The following is a 17,444-nucleotide window of genomic DNA, read 5'->3' as shown; positions in this document are numbered from 1 at the left end:
TAAGTTTGGCAGCTCTATTGCAGCTGGAGTTAGTAAGGACGTGGGAAGGAAGGACATGAATTCAGAAGACAGTTAGAAAGAATTACTGTTTTGACTTTGGAACAGATTGAATATAGCAACGGAAAGGATTGGTAAAAAGGGCTACAAGGTAGTTAAGGAGGTAAAGTTAATTCAAGGTTTTGACCTCTTGAGACATAGATGTTGACATTTAGGTATCTTAAGCTTGATCTTAAATTTTTTAAAAAATTGTCACTTATTTTGGGTAAAGATTTGGGGGAAGTGTTTATTTTTAAAGTTTTTTAGTTTATAAAAGTGGTATTGAGATGCATACATTTAATAAATTAAGTACTCTCTATAGAGTAGGAAATATGTATGAAAATATTTTAAATATTATATTTATTTATTAACAGGTGAATTTTCAACAAAGAGGGCCAGTGGACTTGGTTTAATTGTGGTTCCTACAGTGATATTAATATTACTTCAATACTGTATGTTTATGATAAGTAAGTATTTGTTTTATCATGATTATGACCACCTTTGTCACTTAAAAACAGAATTTTTGATTAAAATATTCTTGTATGGTTTTTTTATAATACAATAAACGTTATTTTATCTCCCTAGTTATTCTTAGTGAAATTTTCCCCATATGGATTAATTTTAATTATTTTGCAAAAAGTGAGTTTTATAGATATATTTGCCAGTGAGTAGATTTTTAAAATTATGCTATATATTTTCTTAATGACTATCTTCATATTCTTATTTCAGTTTTTGAAGTTATAAGTAGATATTAAACAATCCCAGTCTCTTCTTTTGCTAAGCTTCTCTTTAAATAAAAAGCAAAAAAAAAAAAAAATACTAACTCTACAAAATAGGATTATAAATCATAAAGAGTGGGAAAAAATATATATTGTTAGTAGTTATTGGCAAATCTTAACATTGTAGTTTTAAAAGATGATATAGATATCCAATCTGTAATTGGTAGCATTTTCACTGTATTTTGGGAGTAAATGACTAAATATTTTGTTATTAAAGAATCTGGGTTTTTTTTCTATTTGTGCATTTAACTCTTGGTTTTTGAGCCTGTCTCTCTGGGTTGCTAAGTATTGGAAAGGTATTAATTTGTTGTAAAAACACAGACTTAGACACAGTATCAGTTATGACGTTTACAATGGCACGCTTGCATAATGTTCTCCACCAGAGCAATTCTGTCTGTGCTTGGCCGAGCCCTACATAATAGCTATTCATATTGTAAAATGCGCAAGTGTGGTAAAAGCAGCATTGTTCTAGGATTTGGGGTAAAAACTGCCAGTCCAGCTCAGCTCACTGCAAAATAAAAGGCTGCTGAGTGTGTGAATCCAGAGCTGACTACTTGTGTGGAAAGTGACCGTGTAGACCGTGTGGAAAGCATCTACCATCTGACAAGGAACTCCAGAGTCAGTCTTTGGTCATAGCATTCTACCCTGGATTGTACAAAATACAAGTCGAAGTGATTGCTTTATAAACACTCTCAACATGCCTTTTTTCTCGAAGCTCCAGCTATTGGGATGTCCTCCTTCAGCATTGCCATATTGATCCTTCAAGTACTGGGCTTTGTGCTCTCTGTGGTTGGACTGAGCCTCTGTATCTCAGGTAAGGGTCACTTTCTTCTCTGGTCCCAGCTTCTCTTCTTGCTGCGAATTTCTCTTGGACAGACCTTTTCTCTTTCTTTGTTTAAGTTTTTTCTTAAACTTTTTAAAATATATATATGTCATTATTTAGAGCATTTTAAGTTCACAGCAAAATTGATTGGAAAACTCGGCAAGTTCCCCTGTAGTCCACCTACTCACAGCCTCGTACACTGTCATCACCCCCGCCCCCCAGAACGGGACATTGGTTACAGTCTGTTGAACCCACACTGACATACCGTTATCCCCCAGAGTCCAGAGTTTATATCAGGGTTCACTCTTGGTGTTATATGTTCTATGATTTTGATAAATGTATAATGACATGAATAATAGTCAAATAGAATATCATATAGAAAAGTTTAACTGCCCTGCCCTCAAAGTCCTCTGTGCTCTACCTCTTCATCCTCCTTATTCTGAGACCCCTGGCCAACCACTGAGCTTTTTACTGTCTCTATAGTTTTGCATTTTCCAAAATGTCTTGTACTGGGAATCATATAGTATCTAGCCTTTTCAGACTGGCTTATTTCACTTAGTAGTATACATCTAAGGTTGCTCATGTCTTTTTGTGGCTTGATAACTCGTTTCTTTTTAGCACCGAATAATATTTCAGTGGGTGAACAGACTGTAGTTTGTTTATCCATTCACCTATTGAGGGACATCTAGGTTGCTGCCAGTACGTTGGAAATGTATTGATTTGTTATAAAGTCACAGATCTAGACACACAAGATAGAAGTGCATGGTTTGTGTAGACATAATTTTTTACTTCGTTTGGGTAAATACGAAGGAGTGCAGTTGCTAAATTGTATGTTAGTGTATCATTTTGTTATCGTATTCCCGAACTGTCTTTCAAAGTGCCTGTACCATTTTGTGTTCCCACCAGCAATGGACAAACATTTCTATTGCTCTGCATTCTTGCCAGTGTTTAGTGTTGTGAGCTTTTCATTTTTCAACTCCTGTTTTGCCCCCACTGAGATCGGTACCTTCCACATTGGCTGTATATGGCTTCTGGGCTGCCTATTCTCGCAGCCAAACTGCTACCCCTGTATTTGTGGAAGAGCATTTAAAATACACAGGCTTCAATAGGTTGGAAGCTTAGGCTTTATAGACTATTTGCCATTAATCTTGATGTGAAAAGATACATGTTATGCAAATAAAGGTTGTTTTTTTTTAATAATTTGGAGTCATTTCACTGGGTGAACATATGTAGGTAATTTTTGTTTTGTCATAATGAGAGAAATAATTACTGTCCTTAAAACTGATATTATTACTGTTATTATTTCTTTTAAAAAGCTCAGTTATTTCATGTAAATTTCTAATATAAAATTTTATTTGTTTTTACAGACTGTAGCCCAATGCATGCCCCTCTTCTGATTTCAGGTTTGGGTATTATAGCTTTAGCAGAATTACTTGGATTAGTTTATATGAAACTTATTGGTAAGTTAACTTTATTTTTTTTAGTCTATGCCAAGAATTTCAAATATATGTATAATTTGGAAAATGCTTTTGGTTAGTTCTTACAGCTTATGATCAAAGAAATGTATTGGTAACTAGTGAAAGAGAATAGAAATCATATGAATTAATGGAAAGTTTAGATGATGGACTAGTTTAAAAAACACTGGCTTTATGTTTTATGCTGTGAAAGCGAAGAACTGGTGAGGATTCATTTGAATAGACAATGGTTTTTAACTGCCCGTTCTGTCACGGAGACCTGTTCCTTGCTCCTCTTGCAGACTGTAGACCTTGACACCCCTAAGTGGACAGGAATTGAAGTTCAAAGTCTGTCACTTTGTTAATTAAAGAACTTGTCCTCTGATACTTAACTTTAAAATATCTTTAGTTAATATACTATAATAAAGACACTGAATTTTAAAATTCAGGCTTTTATTTTTTTATTTTTTTTTTATAGAGACAGAGCAAGAGTCAGAGAGAGAGAGATAGGGACAGACAGACAAGAACGGAGAGAGATGAGAAGCATCAATCATCAGTTTTTCGTTGCGACACCTTAGTTGTTCATTGATTGCTTTCTCATATGTGCCTTGACCGCGGGCCTTCAGCAGACCAAGTAACCCCTTGCTCGAGCCAGCGGCCTTGGGTTCAAGCTGGTGAGCTTTGCTCAAACCAGATAAACCCGCACTCAAGCTGGCGACCTCGGGGTCTCGAACCTGAGTCCTCCACATCCCAGTCTGACACTCTATCCACTGCACCACCACCTGATCAGGCCAGGCTTTTATTATTTTTGATATTAGTTATTACCTAGTGTGGAATTAGCTTATTACTTCTAAATTTTGTATTTAATCTGTCAGTTTTCAGTTGACAGGATTCTGTATGTTATTTTTATTACATATATATAGAGATGCTCTTAATAGTGCCTAAAGATGTTGCCTATAATCTGGTTTATATTAGTCTCCCTTAAAAAAAAAGAAAAACTTTTAAAAAATTATTTTTTTAAAGATTTTATTTATTGATTTTAGAGAGGAGAGAGAGAAAGGGGGGAGGAGCAGGAAGCATCAACCTGTAGTAGTTGCTTCTCGTATGCCATTGGCCTTGCAAACCCGGGGTTTCAAGTAGACTTCGTCAGCATGATTGACACTCTACCCACAGCACCACTAAAGGTCAGGCGTGAAGAAAACTCGTAAACAGTTCTCAAAATAATCAAATGTTACAAACTAATGGAATAAAAATATATCAGTCTTTCTGCTTTGTATTAGGTGAACTTTACTGTATGTTTCTAAAAATTCATACAAACCTTGCACTTTTAAATTTAATATTTTTGACTTTAATAAATTCAAATAGTCAAATAATTTTCCATATGACTTGCACAGAACTTTCAAAGAAATTTTATCTTAATTTTGAACTTCAACTTTGCTGACTGGTCATTGAGATTAATTTGTTTAGATATTCATTGTCTTCCTTTAATTAATGCTTATTAAACAATGAAAACAGTACTTAATTTAAATTTACCTACTGTTTATGTGTTCATAAAATCAGAGTTGTTTCATCAATGCAATTTTCTTAGTTCATGACTCATATGTCCCTAAGATACAATTGAAACTTGTAAAGCAGAATGGCATGCATTTGGTAGCTCTCATGAGCATCCTATTATGAATGTTGATACATATTCTATTGTTGTTGAGCCTTCTAATCACCATTTGTCTGGTTCTTGAAGAGGACACGGCTGATTATGTTGTGTCCTGTGAATGCTTGAGAGCAGTGTGTGAGCCCCAATATCCACACAGCATTAGAAAGCACTAGGTGCCATTGACCGATGATCAGGTCCTTGTCCTTTTCTTTCCTCGTTATATGGTTTGCCCTGCCTCTCATTGCCCTGCGCCCTGTGCCTTCTATTTCTAACAAAGAACGATGTTCAGCACAGTCGCCATTAGGTCTGGAGATGCTGACTCGAGTGGAAACAGGCGTTGTCTCGCTTCCATCCTCTTGACCTTGCTCTCTCCCCTTCTCCATGGCTCCCATCCCTAAGAAGCCTGTGAAACCAGTATAGTTACTGTACAAATGTCCTGTTCTCGTGTTCAGATCAAAGTGAAAGTGAAATTACGAAAATTTCCCCAGGTTATTTTTTTTTATCATAGTTTAACGTATAAATATACTATATGTAAGTTAAAACATTAGTCATGTTGAGACTGTTGTAAATTAACTTTTCAAATTAACTTGTCTGATGCCAGAGATGAGAGGGGGCACAGCTTTCTTCAGATGAAGGGAAGAAGAGAAAAGGTACAGGCAACTTGCTCTTTAGACACTGCAGTAGACTAGGAAAATGGGTGTGTTTTTCTTATAGAATCTGAGAATGTGTAAATTTAAGGTTGCAAATTTGAGCATTTGAATCAGGAAGTAAAAATTGTAAATGTTTCCAAAATAACTTTCACTCATTGTATAGATGCTTTGTTTTAGAAATGGGTAGTGAATTTGTCTAGACTTAAATCCTCAGATAGTTAAAAAAAACAATCCAAGCTCTCTTTTTAAAATTAAGTTAATGTCCCCATGAGAAGTTTCACCTTTAATATTATTATTTCCAAGTTTAAATTTGTAACCTTACTTGTTACTTGAAAGAGTATGATTTTGACTTTCAATTTTTCTAACTATGTTGGATTTCTTTTCATTTTTAATTTTGTAATTCATTGAATTTATTAGGGTACAGTTTCAAGTGTAACACTCAATAAAACATCATCTGCACACTTCTAATGAACAAAATAAACTGACAAACGAGAGAGAAACAGAGGCATAGACGCGGAGAACAGACTGCCAGCTGAGGGGAGCGGGGGTGGGGGCTGGGTGGAAGAAGGTGAAGGGATTAACCAAAAATAATACATACACAACACATGGACACAGACGCCAGTGGTGGATTTCTTTTCAATGGAAGCATTTAAATCTTACAAGGTAAAATGAGGGGCTGGAAACAGTAACAATGTGAGAGCATATAGAAGATTAAAAGGAACTCACTAAACTCCATAAAGTTAGGCTTGTTATTTATATAGGCTGTTTATGTACTTGCTAATTTTTTAAAAGCCATTATCAGTATAAGTATATATCATATAATCGTATTTTGATACAAAGCAACCTACTAGCAGTCAAAACCGTATTTAAACATTGCAGATATAATAGAATGACATGGAATATATAGAGAGAGAGATAAAAATTTCAATGATATTTTCTTGCCCGTTGTTGAGGAGAGGTGATTCTGGTAGCAACAGAAAAAGTCTTTCTGAAAATTCAAAATCTAGAAATATATTTATGGCATGTGTCAAGTGTTTCAGGGAGAGAAGAACAAATCAAGAAACATTGCACGTGAGCTCATCTGACATGCTTAATTTTAAGGCTTAGTAGTTTTAAAAATATGTCGATCTGGCTGTCAATGCCTTGGGGCCATGGTGGTAGCAGACAGATCACAGTCATTCTTTTGTTACATAGGTCATATGCTTATTGGAGAGGACTGACTCAAACAAAGTTAACTTCCACACCGTTTGGTTTTACAGTTTTTGAGGAATCACAGCTGACCCGCGTCCCTTTGAATCAGTGTTAGTTATAGAGCCCCCTTTATTTTTTCTTCTTCTTTTTTTAGAATGGGCTAACTAAAGACGTTCCCTGTGTCTGAGAATTGGAACTCAGAAACTAGTCTTTACACATAATTAGGACAGAAAAGGAGCTTCTTGTCCGTTCTTAATACTAATTCTTTATTTTTGTAAGCGAGAAAGAGAGAGGGACAGACAGAAAGGGAGAGAGATAAGAAGCATTAATTCTTCATTGTGACTCCTTAGTTGTTCATTGATTGCTTTCTCATATGTGCCTTGATTGTAGCTGAGCCAGTGACCCCTTGCTCAAGCCAGCAACCTTGGGCTCAAGCCAGCAACCATAGGGTCATGTCTGTGGTCCCACACTCAAGTCAGTGGCCTTAGGGTTTCAAACCTCAGTCCTTAGCGTCCCAGGCCAGTGCTCTGTCCATTCATTGCACCACTGACTGGTCAGGCGGTTTGAGGATTCTTACCTGTTTTCTTAAAGGCAGGAATTATGGGGGAGGATCTCAATAGCAAATTCAACAGCCTGACCTGTGGTGGCACAGTAGATCAGGTGTCAAACCGGAACGCTGAATTCGCAGATTCAAAATCCCGGGCTTGCCTGGTCAAGTCACATCTGAGAGGCAATTATTATGAGTTGATGCTTTCTGCTCCTACCCTCCTCTTTTAATACTAATTCTGATGTATAAATTTCTCTTACCTCTGACCCTTTACATTATGAATCAGTAATTTACATAGCTGTTTAGTTCTCTTTTCTTGATAGAACATAGAGGGCATGGCTTAACTGAAGTGAGATATGAACATGTAACAAGTCATGATGGTGCCTGATAAAGTTGTATAATTTTTCCTAGCTTCTTTGGAAGCTTGCTAAATGTGATTCCACTTATATTTCCAAACCTCTTCACCCCACAGTACTTTAAAAAGAGGTTTTCTCCTTGTTTGGTTGCAAGGACCAAACCGCTCTCCGCGTGCCTGCAGTCAGGGAGCTTTGCTTTAAAGCCACATGACCATCAAAGAGGTGGGGATCTCGCGAGAGCGGATACAGCACTGGGCCCCACAGCGAGTCGCGGAGGAACTGGACGGACTGAGGCATCCCGGTGCCCCTCGGCCAGTTAGAGTTATAGTACCTAGTTCCTCCCTGTGGTTCTTTACCTTCCAGCCATCGAGCTCATCCTCTCCTTTTGTGTCCTTATTTATATTCTATTTATGTCTTCTCACTGATAGCTTTTCTTACCTGGAGCTCTAAGCTTTGACCTTCTCCTGCTTCCTTCCCTTGTCACCGTCCTTTGCCCTCACCAACTTTCTAGTCTTCACTCTGTCTCCCCCTTCAGATGTCAGCGGGCGAAAGAGACTTCCAGGCCCTTCAGTTCCCCTTTTCCCCGGTTCAGGGCGCCTTCTCGGCTCTCGCTCACCTGTAGCGTGGCTGCCCTTGGATCGTTCTCACTCAGCCGTTTCCCATCAGCTTTGGAAGCATGATAAAGTAGGTATGGAGGACTGGTAGTAAATAAATAGCATAGAAAGCTAGAGAAGTTCTGGGGACCCTGACTCAACCTGCCAATAAGCAAATCCAGTGCTGTCATCTAATTCAGAGAGCAGTGAACTGGCTGCTCCACCAGCAGCGGCCCCCTCCTGTGGGGTCATTCACAGGACGTTGCTGGTTGATGCATTTGTGTCTGTAGGATTCTTGAGCTGATTCTGTGTTTAGGACTGGGTCCTCCTCGCTTGGTTTTTGTAAGGAAGTTCTCCCTTCTCCTCTATATCATACTCTTTATCTTTTTGTCATTTTCTTCATGCCCTTCTATTCTTCTTCTTCATTAACCAGTCCATTCAGAAGCATAGAGAACGGCTTAATTGTAGCTAAAACTAGCTGTCTAGAATAATTATTTAAACTCTGAAGGATCTGACGTTTTTTTTTTATTTGTGAGCTATTTTGGAGCTTTGAGAAATGAAATGATGAAAGAAGAAGACGATGACTAGGCTGCAAGGAACAAGAGCAGTGAGCAGAGGGTGGGCGATAGAGGAGAGGCGGAGATTGGTCACTGCCACGTTCTGTCCACCTAGTGGGAGGGAGGGAGGGAGGCCGGGGGCCTAGACGACAGCGTTCTTCACCACAGAGTGAGGGAAGACACAGTGTGCGCGAACGAGCGAATGTGTGTTTATTATTTGATGTTTTTCTGTCAGTTCACATAATCAAGAATGTTCTGTATTTTTTAATAGGCTATCAAAACTGGAACTTTTTCAGTGGGCTTTCTGGCACCACTAGTTTTAGCCCTGAACGTTTTGTTTTAAAGTTAAACAGTGTATTGCCTTAATTTCTTTCATTTATTAAGTTTACTTTATTTTTTAATTTTACCAGCTTCTAATCAGAGGACTATACAACCTCCTAGGGTAAGTTAAATTTTCTTAAATAAACTGGGTCTGATCACTTGGTGATTTAGGCTGGGGAAGGGTAATTGAGATATTAAACCCTTTTTTAAAAAAAATTTATTGAAATGTATTGGGGTGACATTGGATAATAGGAGATATTGAACTCTTTCGCTGTCTGTTTAGTGTAGCGTTAGATTAAGAGAATGTTGGAGTCATTTCATGACCTTTGCATAAATAGATCCATTTCTGTTTTAAAACATGTGCTTGGTCCTTTAGTAGCAATGGGACAAATAAATGATTTAATGACATTATAAATAAATAAATGAATGACAAATATGCTGACTTCTCATACCCAGAATGGGAAAGTTTATGTGTAAATAAACTGACTCCAATGTATTGCCTCAACTCTTGGATTTATTTGATGTGCATATACAAAACAGTATTTGAGCCTTAAAATGAGGGAGAAACATATTAAATTAATTTTATTTAAAATAATCTATAAAATATTGCTTTAAAATGTCTTTTGAATAATGATTCATTTCCCTCCTTTCCTCATTTTATTAGCATTTTTCTTCCTCCATACTTACTGTAGTTTTCACTCTATTTTAAATATCTATCTTCAAGTATCTGAGAAAATTCCAAGAAAAGAAGTAAATTTAGAGATAAACTAAGAGAAATAAATGGGGTGGGGGGTTATAAAAAAAACCTCTATAAATAGAGATTCATTATGGTGACAGGCACAAAAGCTATTTTATGCAAATAAGACATGGAAAAGACTGTATTGTACTCGGTTTCCAGATCTGTGTCTGGAATGCCAAAAGTGAAACTGGAGCCTGTGGCAGAAAGTGGAGATTACAGGCACTCCTGAATCTGATACACCTCAGCAGACATGCCTGAGAGGCAAGGGCGCAGGGGTGCCTCTGCCACAGGAGTCGATTCGGAGAAGATTGGTGCCATAGCTACACTGGTCACAAACACACAGCAGTGTTTAATGTGCCTCTGATAGAGATAATCCAGCCAGTAGACTCTTAAATCCTCCCACATTTTCTTTCCCTGTTACTGAGTTTAATTTGCATGACTTAAAAGCGATTGTTGGGCTCTCCTCTCTTGTTTAACTGCATTATTTATGTTGCTATTTATTTTGGACTTGAATAATTTTTTCGAGAAGTTAAGATTTCTTGAACTGAGAGAGGCTGGGTGAGGTGGGAAATTCTGCATAGAAAAAGAATGTTAAGAGAATAACAGTTACTATTAAACTATTAGATTTGGCAAGCTTCGCTTTTTAAGCTTTATTGCCTTCTTTTTAGTCTAGGATTCAGTTTACTATATAGTTTAAATATTAGCATACATAAATTTTAGTATGAAGGATATGAAATAAATTCTATTTTTATATAAATATATTTTAAATATTTTCCAGAAAGCTGTAGAAGAACCCCTTAATGGTACGTGGTTATTACAAATTTGTATATTTTTCTTAATTTATTACCAGATCATAATTTGAACTGGTTCCTAAAAAGTAGTTAGAATGTTCTGTTGATGCCTTGGGAAGATTCTAGTCTTTTTCTTGCCTTGACATCTTTTTTTTTTTTTTAATTCTGAATCAAGAATTAAGAATATTGCTTCAGTAATGTCTTCACCTCTGAGAAAAATGCACTACTCTGTGTCTCTCACATAGTGCTTGCATTAACCAAGCGATATTGGGTGAGGAGACTCGTGCCTTTTGATGTTGGCCAAGATGAAGTATAGCACCCCAAATATAGAAGAATTTCAGTGCATTTTAATTTCTGATTTATGAACTTTAGAAAAATACAGTCTATCACCATGGAATGAGACCAAACATTCCACTTCCTTTCTCCCTAAACCTAGATCTATATTCCCAACTGACTTTGTTTCCTTTGTGGGGACTGTGGTTGTGATCCTCCAGAAAGACATTGTAATTTAAATGTCTTAAAATTTAATTTGGATTTATATCTGTGGAATAGTTGGCATGATACTACTGCATATTTGTTTACTTAGAAGTGATTTCTAATTGTGAAAGCTTATTAATTGCTTGCTTGGCTTGTTACTAACCCTTAGCATTTAAAGAATCAAAAGGAATGATGAATGATGGTAAGTATAACATGCACCTACAATTATAGATTGGTTAAAATGTGGACATTGAAAAGAAATAAAATTGCTTCTTGAAAATACAGCTTTTTAAATAAAAGGGACACTGTCAAATCAAAAGATTTATAAAACTTAAATCTACTCTGTGAAAATGGCAACAGAGTCATGTAAGAGCTGGAGGGTGTCGCTAATCAGACTCTCCAGTGATACCGCTCATGGCAGAGAGGAAGGCACTGCTTTTTAAAAAAACGTTTTTCAGATGCAGTGTCTGGTGACTATAACTTGAAAATGGTTTTGATATGACACAGAGTTAATCTGGCACAAATCTTTATAATCTTGACAGAGTTTCTTTTGTGCTTGCGTTGGTGGTTTTGTTGCATTTAACCCATAGAGGCTTAATATCTCTGCTCTTCCATGAGAGAGTTTGGTTCTGTCACCTGGAAGAGGATTTAAAAAGAGAGACAAAAATGTGTCATCACTCCAGCTTTTGCTTCTCTTCTGGGGGGAACTCTTGGCTAACAACTTAAGATTTTTTATTAAATATGTCAAGGACATATACTTTTGTTCTTAAAGTAAAGTCAGAGATATTGAAAGCTAAAAGTATTTTAATTTTCCTTCAATACGCTGATACTTCTGTTCACATTTTAATGTGTTTTTACCTTAACAAAGTCTTCTTCATACCTTTGATATTTACAAACATGACTTGATTGTACAAATGATTCACTTTCCATTTTACTGTTTTAAAGTCTGTGACCTACCTGCTCACCTTTGTAGCAAAGTGCAACACTTAACTCTAGAGGCTCTGTTCCCCTGAGTACAATTAATGCTTGCGTAAGAGAAGACACACCAATTGTGTGTTGGTGGATTGAGTTTAAAACAATGGTTAGGCTGTGTTCAACAAGGAAGCACAAAGAGATCCCACTTTCGTAGATTTGTGTCACAGCCTTTATTACAAAACTGCATGCTGTATTAGACTACGGCCCTCCAAACAGTTGGAATTAGCAGGGATAAATTACATGGCATTAAAAAAGGGACTGGTGCCTGGAATTGTGGCATGGTTTGTTCATGTTTTCATCCTGGTGTTCTATTTTTTAATTTTTTTTGCTATTTCCTTTTCCAACTGTGGAGTCCTTCCTCTGTGGTTTTACAGAGAAGCTGAACTTTCCTCCATGCTCAGAAAACCAGTATAAGAACCTTGAGTACCTCTTCCCTTGTTGATTTCCCTTAAGATGTGAATTGCTTTGAACCACTATATCAGGAGAAACAGCAGTTTTTGTTTGTTCATAGCACATAAAACCTATAACGACCTTTGCAATTTCCTTAATTTTGCTAATATTTACTGTTCAGAATTTGTCGGGTACTGTTAAGTGTCTGGTGGGATCTTCAGCTGGTAACTCACTGTAGGAGGCTCGCTCCCAGTGTGTCTGCCTTGGCAGCGATTGAGGTTCAGAGTGCCTTCCTAGGGGCCGTAGTGCCATTTCTGTTTTACTTATACCTCACCACATGTTTATTTCACTTACAGTGAATAAACGATGTGGATCTAAAGTGAACGTGATGGAGTATTATTTAATGGGCAATACCTTTTGCTTTGAAAAGTCAGCATCCTTTGGCTTCTCAGCTAATCCAGCAAATGAAAGTGATCAGACTCTGTCGATCTTTATTTTCATTTGGCATTGCCCTTTTACTTACTGCAACTAGAAAGGCTGATGGTTTGCCTGGTTTATATCTGTGACCTGTGCAGATCTAAGATGAAATCTTTTTAGATACTATATAGCTGAAACAATTTCAAATTTTCAAGATATATCAACTTGTGAATGCATACAACATAGACATGAATAGTAATTAAATGTTCATTTTTCAATTTTGCAGAGTAACTGAATCGAGCTGATGGACTCTGACTGGGGGAGTAGTAAGATGTGAAGGAAATGCACTTGTGGTTAAGCACCATGGCCTTGATTCACTCACTGTTCAAGAGAAGAAAACAAAGAAAGAAACTGGCTTTCATCTATGTGAGACATTAAATTGTTGACTTTTAAATGGTTATTATGGTTAAGTTTTTATTCAAAACTTTTATAATTTAGTTAATAAAAAAAAATATGACCTGTGTTGTGTGCCCAATTGAGATCCAGTTTTTTATTGTTATTTTTCTTCAGTTAGGAGCAAAAGTAGAGTGGGCAACTTCCAAGAATGAGGCCTTTCAGCTCTTGGGACCACTGTTTAAACCGATTCAACCAGAGCATTACCTGGAACTAACCTGGTGGTTACCCAGAGATGATACCACTGAACCTCAGTGGCTCCCATCGAACTTGAGCAAACTCAGGTTCGCAGCCCTTGGACAGTTATGGTGTTAGCCGAATAATGTGTCTGCCACTTCTGGGTCAAGGGGATAGCAAATTAAACACGAACGGGAATTTGGTTCAGAACATTTGTGTGCTGCTTACATGTGCTGTGATGCTAATGGAGACTGTGGTCTTCATTCTTCGGGGTTGCCATTCACACATTTTTGCTTCAACATACAGTATCGTAGATCCTTTCCAGGTTTAGGGGAATTTTATTGATGGATGTCTTTCTCTGTTATTCACACAAGCCCTTTAAACCTGTCTTGTCCTCCTGGTATTTGCTTCTGCTGTACAAGATGTAGCACCTTTTCTCCTCTTTGAACATGGTCCAGTGACATGGTAGCATCATTGCCGAAGGAGCCAGACTTGTTCTCAGAGAACTATGCTCACACCTTTCAGCAAAAATAGCGATGGTTGTAATATATGTATTCCCTTCCTCGGATTTGAAGGCACAATCTGCGGTGTTTCTTCACTTCTTTTCTGATCTGGGGCATGAAAAACCAAGATTGAGATTTTAACTATGTGTCTCCTGCATGGCAACATAATGTGTGTCACTGTCAGGCCAACAGGCCAGCCCTGGAAAGGGTGGTTTTCTTGCTGTTGTATCTATGTTGCATGGCAAACACTCATCCCCTTCCTTCTGTAGTCCTGCCTCGCTCCCCGCTGACTCTAAGGTTGAGAGTAAAACAGAACCCCCACGTTTTCTCCCGTTAGAAGAAGATGAACGGTCTGGCCGTCGTGATCGCCTGGAGTACTTTTAGACTATTAGCGCTCCTTCTCCTCCTTTGTGGGCGTGTGTCTGTGTGTGCACATGTGTGACAGGCACATGCATCTTCTGTGTGGGCAGCAGTGGGCTGCCAGCAGAAGGGCGGCTGCCAGTTCGTGCTTTCAGCAGAAACATTTTGAAAAACAAAAATCTTTATTGGGTGGAATTATATTTGATGAGTATATCTGATCGTTTAAAACTTTAAACACTTCTAGGTAATTTGCCAAGACTGCTCACCAATACCCTCTAAAAATACTAGCAATCCTTCCTGTTTGTGTAATAATAAGACATTCATATTTGTAGCTGTATTGTGAATGGTTGTTTCTTAGTCCACCGAATGTTCCCACGTGCCTCTTTTATGCCAAATTAATTGTCATGTATCATGTTGGGACCAAGTTTGCCCATGGCAAACCGAAATTTATGACCTGCTGATGCCTCTCAGAAAACTGAACACACTATGAGAACAGCTCTTCTTGAGAAAAAGAGGGAAAAAGAAAAGAATTTTTCCCTAATTGTGTTGATGTCCAAACTACTATCATATGCAAAGGGAGCGGTATTCCTTTTTACAAATCTGCTGCTCTTTTTCCTTCTGAAAGTATTTACACTTTAGTAGTACCGTTTGTTACTTTAGAAATCAATTTTAACGAAGGAGGAAAAAAGTAGATGAACTTGGAAAAAGTCCAAATTCCTATTCTCTATTAAGGAAAAGTCAGGTATGAAAATCTTTATAGTAAACTTTTTTATAAACTAACGTGGTACCTTTTAATAATGTAGCAAACGCTCCTTTATTTGGGGTTCAGTTGGGACTTCCCATCCTTTGTGTTCTCTCTGATGCTGCCGCTCTCTGAGACATTCACTGCCCTGACCACACACGGAGGTAGCAGCAGAAGTGCAGGGAGACCAGCTCTTGCTCTTACGAGTTGTCAGCTTCTCTGGAGAAGGGGCCACAGCAGCAGCCACCCTCCTGCTTGGGCATCGTTGGGCCAGTTCATTTTCTTTCAATCAGACTTGTAAAGGTTCCCAATTTCCTGTCACACCTGATTACATTGCTAACGATGTTTCAGGCATCATATATCTGTTTCCCCCCATAACCTGTTTTTCTTTTTAACTTACTGATCCAATTTTTGCTGTAGACTCTTGTTCAGTATTATTTATTGCAAGTCCTCAATGTGATACCATTTGTCATTTTTGCAACAACCTTTTCAACCTTTCTGGTGAAACCAGATTTGCCCTCTGCCTCAGAACATTAGCGTCCAGCCCTTCCCCCCCGCCTCTGTAGTCTGTTGCCATCTGCCCAGAGGCCCCTTTCATCTTCTCTGCTTACCTTTCCTCCTGCTTCATTTGTCTCTGCTTGGCTCCATTGGTTTGTCTTGCTTTCTCCTCACTTGATTTGAAACTTCCTCCATAGCAAGAGCTTTTTTTTTTTTTTTTTTTGTATTATTTCTCTTCCTGCAGTGTCTTGCATACATTAGATACTCAATATATGTTTGATGATTGTAGATTTCCTACTTTTAATAGGGTGAGCAAGAGAGTGTTCTTTTTTGACAAATTTCACAAGCTCTGAAAACTTTCCAAGGTGATGATTTTTCACCTGGAAACTCCAGGTTTATTCTGTTTAAATTTCTGAAAATGTCAGAATTAAAATAATGAGGCTGTCCCATAATCGGGCATATTGATCTTTTCAGGATGCTGTAGTCGATTCAGTAAGTGACCAAACAAGCTGTGGTTTGAGTTATTAAAGCTCAAAAGGGATGTTTTTCCTCCGTCTCATTAATAAGAAGTAAGCTCTCTATATTATCTTCTAGATTTCTTTTGTCCTAAAACAAGTACTGTATTCAGAAATGGACATCCGTAGTGTGATGTGTGGAAATACATACCCCTTTATTTAACTAGAGAAAGGATTGTTGGGCAAGCCTTTATCTCTCCATTGTGTTTCACCTGGTGGAGAGTGTGTTCAGACAGGTTTACATGTGTCATATTTTCAGAATCACTAACTGCCGTCACCCACTGGGGTCCTTTGTCAAGTCGTTTCGTGGCTGATAGGGATGATCCAGGTAACTTTCAAGAGATGTGCAGTGAGCAGGCAGTTTTCCTGCCTTTGGTTTTTGACAGCTCTTATCATTAAAGACCAGCTTTCCCATAAATTTAGCCTTTTGAAAAAAAGAGAGCATTTGTAATAAGCTTCTCTGTTAAGGCAGCGTCAGTAGAATCTCAGATGTGTTGTTATCAGTGTCAGTGAGAGAGGGAAACATTTTTGTTTTTATTAAATGGAACATTATTTACAAAAAGCCATTGTTGAGAATTAGATCCCACACCAGGTGAATATCCATTATCCATTCTAAGTGAAGAAAACTCCAGCGTTGCTATGTGCAAGATCCTCTCTTGGGGGCTTTTTTCCGTAGCAATTAAAGGTGTGCTATATGTCAGTAGCCATTTTTTGCAGTGATTTAAAGACCAAAGTTGTTTTACAGCTGTGTTACTGTTAAAGGTTGTTCTGTTTTGTTTTTTAATATGTATTAAATCAATTTATCACTGTTGACGCTTTGAATATCTGCAATCTTTGCCAAGGACTTTTTTTTATTTAAAAACATAACTTTGTAAATATTACCCTGTAATATTACATATACTTAATAAAACATTTTAAGCTATTTTGTTGGACTATTTCTGTTGCTACTACAGCAGACCACAGCACATTTCTGAGAAATTTTGTTTATCGATGTATTTTCAAGTTTATATCCTAGGTGACAATGAAAAGGATGATGTAAAATGTTTATTTATAAATTCTCGTTTCAAAGTATGTATAATATACAATAAGTAAACTTTTAATTGGAGCAAAGCTTTTTTTTCCCCCATTGATTGAAGAGTGGGGGATGGGAGAGAAGCATCAACTCGCTGTTCGACTTAGGTGTCCCATTTGGTTGTGTACTCACTGGTTGATTCATGTATGTGTTCTGACCAGGGATCAAATCCATGACCCCAGGGCGCCGGCACAAAGCTTTATCTACTGAGTCATCCTGCCACGGCTTGGAGCAGAGTTTTAATAAAAGGTTTTGAACAAGTCCAGTGTGTTAAGTTTTCCCAGGGTATAGTGAAGATATCACATGAGTAAGCAGGGTTACTAACTAGTAGCAGAGGACCTTGGCAGGTAGGACAAGCCACCTGCCTGTGTCTCAGT

General features: G+C 37.7%; 1 protein-coding gene across 3 annotated transcripts in view; it reads left to right on the top strand.

The window, feature by feature from the left end:
- CD47 (CD47 molecule) overlaps positions 1–16,917 on the top strand; it is a 57,139-nt gene extending 40,222 nt beyond the window's left edge. The window contains exons 5-11 of one of the 3 annotated variants that reach the window (XM_066241935.1): positions 411–503; positions 1,531–1,629; positions 3,006–3,098; positions 9,048–9,079; positions 10,476–10,500; positions 11,135–11,167; positions 13,034–16,917. In XM_066241935.1, the coding sequence (XP_066098032.1) occupies positions 411–503; positions 1,531–1,629; positions 3,006–3,098; positions 9,048–9,079; positions 10,476–10,500; positions 11,135–11,167; positions 13,034–13,038 (380 nt within the window). In that variant the 3' untranslated portion in view covers positions 13,039–16,917. The remainder of the gene's footprint in view (positions 1–410; positions 504–1,530; positions 1,630–3,005; positions 3,099–9,047; positions 9,080–10,475; positions 10,501–11,134; positions 11,168–13,033) is intronic. The other 2 variants (XM_066241936.1, XM_066241937.1) reach the window with 2 other exon arrangements.
- The last annotated feature ends 527 nt before the right edge of the window (positions 16,918–17,444 follow it).

This window comes from Saccopteryx bilineata, chromosome 8, assembly GCF_036850765.1.
Source record: "Saccopteryx bilineata isolate mSacBil1 chromosome 8, mSacBil1_pri_phased_curated, whole genome shotgun sequence".
NCBI classification, from domain to species: domain Eukaryota; kingdom Metazoa; phylum Chordata; class Mammalia; order Chiroptera; family Emballonuridae; genus Saccopteryx; species Saccopteryx bilineata.
Note: the sequence above shows the minus strand (reverse complement) of the source record. Positions and strands in the feature narration are given on the sequence as shown.